Raw genomic sequence first — 7,729 nt, 5'->3', positions numbered from 1 at the left:
GATGTATTTGTGTTCGTGTTGATCCGTATTTTATTTAATTATTTTTTTTTTTAAAAAAATAAATAAATTTTGAATCATTTTTTTAATTTTTTTTGTCAATTACTATTTTGACCCATATTTGACGTGTTATTCGCGTCGGGTCAACCCGCAAAAAAACCGTGTCGTGTCAGTATTAAAGATTTTGACACGAATAAAAATTTGTGTCGTGTTAGTGTTGATGTATTTATGTCGTGTCAAATTCGTGTCGTATCAAATTCGTGTTGTGTCAATCCGTTTTGACACCCCTAATCTTGCTGACCAGTCAACATGTATCTAATTACAATAAGCTAAATAACAAGCAACCACAGAGAATAAAAGATATGTAATGATTAATATACTAAACTTTTTTGCGTATAGGATATATAATCACAATGCATGTTACATGGTAAGTGAGTACTAGAAACAGACAAAATAAATAAATAAATAGCAACTTAGACAAACAAACAGAAATTAAGTGCCCCCTTTCCCCCATATTTCAGGCTGAGTGATGTAACTTCTTCTCTCCAAGTGGAGCAAACGCAATTGAGCTCTGAATACTTTTACAATATTCTAGTTGTTTCTCATTGATATGACAAAGAGGACGAGGTTTAAATAAGCTTAGAATAAATATATAGTTTTGAATAATGAATTTTACACATCTAAATAATGAATATAGATCTGTAGAAACCATTTTGAGAGGTTTTTACTGGGAATATAAATATATCAGAAGCTATGAGAGACACAATGCATCCATTGCATAGTACTTTGCATGCACAAGGAATATGTAATATATGCAAAAGAAAATAAAGAATGAAGCAACATGATTGGCACATCATTGCAAGTGACTTGCGAAATATTCACGGGTACCCACTTGTGTTGAAATCCTCTCATACTTGTTTAAAAATCTGTATACCACGAGAACTCATTGGACTTGAAGAGTAGAAAAAAATTCCACTAGAAAGAAAGTGGAGGCAGTGAGAATCAAACCCGGTATACTAAGGCTTTGATATCATGTAAACTTAAGTTGTTGGGTGATGATACATTAATAGTTTTATATATCACAATACTTACTCTTTTCCAATGATACGCACTTGGTCAGTAAAATAATCGTTTTCAAAAATAACATAGTTATCAACTTAGTTAAGTAAGAAATAAGAACACGAATTAGACATTCAACAATTAAAATAATATTATTTTATTATTAAAAAATAAATTTATTTAAAACAAATAATATGATATAGATCGCCTATAAGCTTATGGAATCGGAATGTAAAAGAAAATACCTGTTTTATAAATAAATTTTTTGGTAGACTTAAATTTGTTCTATTTAATTATAGGGTAAAACTACTCTCATGTAACATAATTTAAACAAATTTTCCTACTCAAACAAAAATGCATGTAGGTCTCGTACATGTAATAAAAACAAAAAGTAAAAAATGATGGTGCAGAAACCAACGAGTCAATAGATAAAAAATTTTATATCATGTTACATGATACTTCTTTTTTCTTTAATTATATATAATAGACTTAACATGACTCGATATAAGCTGAGCCATAGGCCCATATTAGACCGGCCGACCCATTTAGTCCGTTGTATTGCATACAAGTGTGAATGGTTGTTACTTGTGAGAAATGGCCTCAAAACATCCATCCGATTGCTAATATAAAACTATTATTCTATACATTAAAACTTTAACACCATTAAAATAGAGAAATGAATCCAGAACTCAAATAGCAAATCAAGTGCAATATTTCCTTGTCGCCTGTATCACTTTCAGTTCTCCAAGATTTGGATAGCAGGAAAAAATTACACTGTTATTACTACACAGATTTTACTCAATGTGGATCTAGCACTTTGATTGATCCAAGAAAAACTGAAACCTCGGCCTAGTGGCCATACCCAAATATCCTCGGTTCTTAACCATCAAAGGCCCATTAGCTGTGATCCCCATTAAGTTATCTGAAAGAGGGTGAAAATAGGAAAGAAAAAAAATGCAGAACAAAAAATTTATTTAAAAAATTGATAATTAGAAGAACAAATTTTTTTAATAAACAAAAAGTAACGAAGACTTCCTCCCACGGGTGATTTATATCATTATTATTTAAAGAGATACAACTGTTTTCTTTTAATAAAACAGTCCAGTTTTTTCATTAGTTGTTGTCCAATAATGTGTAATATTCGCATAAATTAGTAAACATTTTCTTAGCGCAAATAGTTGTAAAGATCTCTTGGCAATAGAATTTTTGGGTCAATATGCGACATCTTTTGAAATTTCCACGGAAGAGCCCCTTATCTGCATATTAATTCGATCTATATTTAAGTATATTATGCAGACTTTTAAATTTGTTGATTTTGTGTTCAAAAGCACAGCACTCACATCAACAGTCGTTGTAGTATAGTGGTGAGTATTTCCGCCTGTCACGCGGATGACCCGGGTTCGATCCCCGGCAACGGCGTTCGACTTTTAACCTTTTGCCTTACAAAAGCCATTATATCATAAAAAGTATGGTTTACGCGAAACATGTTGATTGGGGGGGACTTTATTTTTTAAGGCATAAAGAACGAGACGGAATCAATGAAAAGGTCAATTCAAGGAATAAATTAAAATGCTTTTCCCTAGTGGTTGCTCCACCATGTCTTGTGGGCTTCCCATGAGAACACTTTCGCATTAATTACGTTGTGAAGTATCAACGTTGCCATGTTTAAAATATTTAGTATCCAGTTAAAGAAGCATAACCTGCAATGAAGTATACGTTTTCTGTACAGTGTTTCTTGGCCTGAAAAACCTTAATGGAGTGTATGGCGCTGGTGAATATGGAAATTCTTCAGGAAGCTGGCAGCTCAGGATGAGAATGCTGCTGCAGTTTCTGATATAGTGCTTCGTAAAGTAATGAAAATATATAGGTCAGAACCCTGCTTGCCTCTGCGCTGTTATGTTTATCTAACACTGCCTAGAGTACTGAAATCAAACCCAGAAGTCCCAGTGAGTCAATGACCATTCCTAAATGTTGCAATATAGCTGAACCGGGTTACAGGTGGGTGGTTTGTTATATATCATTTTACTGATCATTTCTTAGCAAAACTCCTATAGTGAAAGAAAGAACGAATAGAAAATCATTTTGCCTTATTTTGTTTTGGCTATTTTGAAGTACTCAAATTATGCATTAAATTTTGAGAAATCTTTTTCTTATGTCAGTTATCTTACGTTAGTGAAACAAATAATAAAAGGGACCCACAAATGATTGGAGAGAAAAATAAAAATAAAAGTGGGACCCACTTTCGTTATGTGTGTAGGAAGATGAGTTATCTTATGTTGAACGAAATGAATATAACCCTTAAATTTTACTTACAAATTATGTGTTTTGCAGCTTACTCAATGCCTTGAAGACTATAGGACTTGGGAGTCATGGCTGTGAGCATGCAAAAATTAGTGGTGTGAATCTAATGGATCATCTGAATTATAACTATCGTTTGGTTTGTATTGCATTACATGATTAAATAAATTTCTACACATGTTTTATAGTAATAAATAACTAAGTTTTTCCAACGAGGATTAACACACTTGATCGAATTTTTCACCCACACTAGCCATCTCTTACATTGATTCCCAACTTGATAAGTGATATATAATTCCATTATAAATGAGGTTGATGGTTTGCCATGGTCCTTCAATGAAATGTACCTTTCCCTAGTTTAAATTTTAATATATTAATAAAAAGTAACTTTTTATTTTTAAACAAAAAAATAACTCCAATCTTAAGACACAAAAACATCTATATAAGTTCCTTAAAGTTTTGAAGGTCATTCCTTTCAATTGATGGAATTTATGTCCTCCTATCATCCTTGAATGCACATTTGTTCAAATTTTTTTTTTATCGATTCATTAATTATTCGACTAATCTAATTTCAATCGAGCGGAACCATGATGGTGACAATGACAAATACCAAGTTTTTAATTCCAAAGCAATGGTTAAGCAACCCACGTTTATCCATTCTCAAAGTAACTATGTGTACACTCAAAAGGAAGCAAGAAGTGTTATTATTACTTGTCATGGCAGTAAGTTTTACTACAGTCTACAGAGGATGAAGACCCGCAAATCACAGAGTACATGGAACAGGATCACATCATTACGCAACAAAAATCTAAAGTTAAGATACCAATACAAGACTTTTTTAATGAAATACAAAGCAAGGAGCAGCAGTTTTGGCCTCAAGCTACTGTTTGAGGTTTCACTGCTGAGGAGATTAGCTTAAGTGTGAAGCCCGAGCTTGGTTGATGATGGACTAGCTTATCGGCTATTTGGGACAAAAAGGACCCAACACGTAGACCAAAGACTAGTAGCCTTGTAGTATATATGTTCTACCATGACTTATTTCCATAGAGTTAATTACAGTAGACAGCAGTGTAAGTGGTCGATCTTCACCCTGCAATAGTACTGTCAACAAAAACCATGTTACTTAGCTGAGTTACGTTAAATAGAGAATCCATTAAATACACATGAACATGTATATGCTTTTACTGAGGTAGATACCAGCAGAATGTGCCAGAGTTTTTCAAATTTTGTTGGTATATAAAGATTTTAATAGACGATGTATTGGATTTAAGTTGCAATATTTGAGAAAAGTTAACTGTAGCAGGGAGTGAGCACAATAAGTCAATAGTGAAATAAATTCTTCTAGCCAGTTACACAAATTGTAGTTTTACTCCGATTACCTAATTTTTGAATTTTGTGTTTCTTTTTAATGAAATAGGCATCAAATTGATGATTCGGGTTAGTCTCTTGAATTCTATATGTATCTAGGCAAGTCAAATAGATACCTGGTCTGCAGGATGACGAATTTTTCTTCCCATGGCATAGTAATATTAATAATAAAGGGAACCTGCAGAAACCGAAAATAATAGAGGTGCACTGAGTGAGTAAATTGTCTTTCACTAAATTGACTTTTATTTTATTTTATTTTAATAATTGATTTAGCTACTACTCAAGTCCTGCTCTTACCTTCCCACCAGTTCCCTCTTGTAGCGCTGTTTGAATCGTTGCCAGTGGGTTCATCATTATCCTTATCTTTTTTCAGCTGCAAAGATGAAAAATATAAAGTATTAGTTAGCTTCTCATCATTGCATATTCCAATTGGCAATTGCAAGTCATCTTCTTTTGTCTTTTTGTTTAATCGCATTAATATTTCTCGTGATTGTGAAGTTAACCTCGTTACATAATATTTTTATTACTTATTAATTTCAAATATATTCTATATTACATGAAACAAAGTTACAAAAATATAAATACTTGAAACAAAAACTCACACGGGGAATTAAATTTAGAGTAAAAGTTTACGGTTAATCGATCTGGACGACGTACTTGGACTTTATTTTGAAGTTGCGTTTATAAGTTTTATGCTAAACTATTTAACTTATGTTCTATGTATGATTAAAGATAAAATTTATATGAAATAGATGAATGGCAAAGAGATACATATAATGTCATAAATTAATTTGGAGACAGTGATGCATATATAATATACATAAAAATTACATTAGTTTATGTGAAGTGTCAATTTCAAATACAATCCTTTTTGTCAAACAAGGGACATAGAAAAGGATGAGAATCATGGCACTCACAACATGGTGGGGTTCAGTGGTCCTGCTTCTCGGGGAATAATTTTCTTGACCACCATAGTAGATCGAAGAGCTGAAGTAAATAGGCTCCACAGTCTCATTCTGATAATTGGCACTGCTATTTTCACCTTTATTACGGTGAATTCCTACAACGAATCCAAGTCCTGAACCATTACCAAATAAGTACAGACAATCAAAGGAGTTTTAAAGCTATATATATATATATATATATATATATATGGCTCCCAGTACGTAGACAAGATTTGAGATGTGCTGAATTGAAGAGGTAGGTAGCTAGCTGAATGTCATGTAGTCAAGTAAAAGTAATTAATATTATACACAGGTACATATACGAGGAAACTTCTGAACGAACCTGGTGCTCCAAATTTTTTGTTTCCCACATCTTGTGTTCTTGAATCTCTCCCTCCAACCTTACAAGTTAAAAAAGAGCAAGAGAGTTGAGTATATGTGATACATCAATTAGAATCCACGAACTAGTATATGATATATAGTTATGGTTGGCAACCCAAAACGAAAACATTTTAAAATTTAGAAGAAAATAAATAAATTGTAATTTAAGAAAATCATGTTGAAAAGAGAAGCAAAATTTCTAATACGCCTTTAATTTATTTTTTCCACGAAATCCTAAAACAACATTATTTTGAATTATAGCTGATAAAATTATCTCATATAATATAATAGGAGAAATAATTTTAAACCTGATTAGTTACCAAAAATCAGATAAGTGTTTAACCATAATGCCCTCAACGGGTATCATGTTGCTATATTTATTCAGTTCGATGATATACTACGCCATTACCAAAGTTAAGTCGGAGAACTACTACTATGCCATTACTAGCTAACTCTCAATCCAGAAAAGAGATTTGAAAAAAAGTGTAGGGTTGGCTGCATAAAATTGAGTAAAACCTGTGCATGTAAATAACATAAAATCTAGTCTTCAGTAGATAGAAATTAGAAATTTAAGAAGGTTATGCATACAGCAGATGATGAAGGGGAAAAAATGGAGCCAAAGATGCTGGTGGTGGAAGATGAAGTAGAGGATGAGTCCTTGGGGCCAAAGAGATGATCGAAATTCATGGTTGATGAGGAAGAACCCATTGCTTGCTTTCTACTTTTATCCATGTTTGTAGATAGGTGGGTGTATAGCAAGCTTTGATTTGGAAGAGATTTATTTGTCAACCAACGAACAAAACTAGTATATGGATGAGTATTCCCTAACGACCAATGACACAAAAAAGGAAGGATTGGATAGAATTTGCAGAGAAAGAGACCAATAAAGAAGATACTAAGGAGAAGGCAAAAGGATAGCAATGACACTTGAAGTTAGCATATGTATCTATGAAATACAAAGGATGTGGTGCTATTTATATGTATTATGGACCTAACATCAATACTCACAAAGCTAAGAGAAATATTAATAAAAGGTTTTTTAATTATATTAATATCATTGATGGCAATGGATCAAGATTGGACCCTTAAAAATCTATAGAGGTCCAAAATTTCACTACCTAAGAAAAACTCTATTAATAAGAGGTAAAACCTATATGTATGTACACTTTTGAACGCTCTCTCTTAACTGTCATATGCACGCACCTCATATACCTTCTATTATAGTGCACGTTGATTTGCTTCCCTTTAAAATATCTCTCTCATAAATATATGAGAGAGCACACCTATATTTTATACAAACACACTAATCTCTCATTAGACATCTCGATATATCCTTCTAAGATCGAACAAGTTCCAAAATTCGCAGCCTATATGGTACTAAGCGACTTAAATCGTAATAGTTGTGTAATCGATAAACGGATGAATAATATATACATAAAAAAATTCGTAGCCTACTAGGTCAAATTAGTGTCCTCATCAAATCCCAATCTTATTGGGTAATTTCCTTAATTTTATCCAATCAATCCAATTGATTGGTTTCCCAAATTTAAGCCAATTAATTTAATTAATTGATTTTCTTAATTTTAGTCAATCAATTCAATTGATTTGTTTCTCCAATTTCAGCCAATCAATTTAATTAATTGGTTTCCTTAATTTTGGTTAATCAATCCAATTGATTTGTT

General features: G+C 32.4%; 1 protein-coding gene and 1 non-coding gene across 3 annotated transcripts; one reads left to right on the top strand and one right to left on the bottom strand.

Moving 5' to 3' along the window:
* The first annotated feature begins 2,403 nt into the window (after window positions 1-2,403).
* Window positions 2,404-2,475, top strand: TRNAD-GUC (transfer RNA aspartic acid (anticodon GUC)). Its single transcript has one exon. It is a non-coding gene; the product is annotated as a tRNA-Asp (tRNA).
* Window positions 2,476-4,031: 1,556 nt separating this feature from the next.
* LOC133289600 (uncharacterized) lies at window positions 4,032-6,979 on the bottom strand. 2 transcript variants are annotated; one of them, XM_061487586.1, is made up of 6 exons: window positions 6,636-6,979; window positions 6,010-6,067; window positions 5,640-5,800; window positions 5,020-5,095; window positions 4,839-4,900; window positions 4,032-4,455 (listed from the first exon to the last, which is right to left on the bottom strand). In XM_061487586.1, the coding sequence occupies exons 1-5, from the start codon at window positions 6,777-6,779 to the stop codon at window positions 4,884-4,886; spliced, it is 456 nt and encodes a 151-aa protein (XP_061343570.1). In that variant the 5' UTR covers window positions 6,780-6,979; the 3' UTR covers window positions 4,032-4,455; window positions 4,839-4,883. The 2 variants fall into 2 exon arrangements, with proteins under 2 accessions (XP_061343570.1, XP_061343571.1); XM_061487587.1 differs by having other exon boundaries at window positions 5,640-5,782.
* Between the last annotated feature and the right edge of the window lie 750 nt (window positions 6,980-7,729).

Source organism: Gastrolobium bilobum, unplaced genomic scaffold (genome assembly GCF_033153095.1).
Source record: "Gastrolobium bilobum isolate Gb01-03AN ecotype WA unplaced genomic scaffold, APGP_CSIRO_Gbil_v1 utg937, whole genome shotgun sequence".
NCBI lineage: Eukaryota > Viridiplantae > Streptophyta > Magnoliopsida > Fabales > Fabaceae > Gastrolobium > Gastrolobium bilobum.
Note: the sequence above shows the minus strand (reverse complement) of the source record. Positions and strands in the feature narration are given on the sequence as shown.

What these genes read in the sequence shown, in the direction of transcription:
- LOC133289600 (XM_061487586.1), bottom strand. Translation starts at nt 6,779, where the DNA reads ATGGATAAAAGTAGAAAGCAAGCAATGGGTTCTTCCTCATCAACCATG. An exon ending in CAAAAAATTTGGAGCACCAG is followed by an intron (nt 5,801 to 6,009) that starts GTTCGTTCAGAA and finishes GTAATGGTTCAG; the next exon opens with GACTTGGATTCGTTGTAGGA. An exon ending in CCACTGAACCCCACCATGTT is followed by an intron (nt 5,096 to 5,639) that starts GTGAGTGCCATG and finishes TCATCTTTGCAG; the next exon opens with CTGAAAAAAGATAAGGATAA.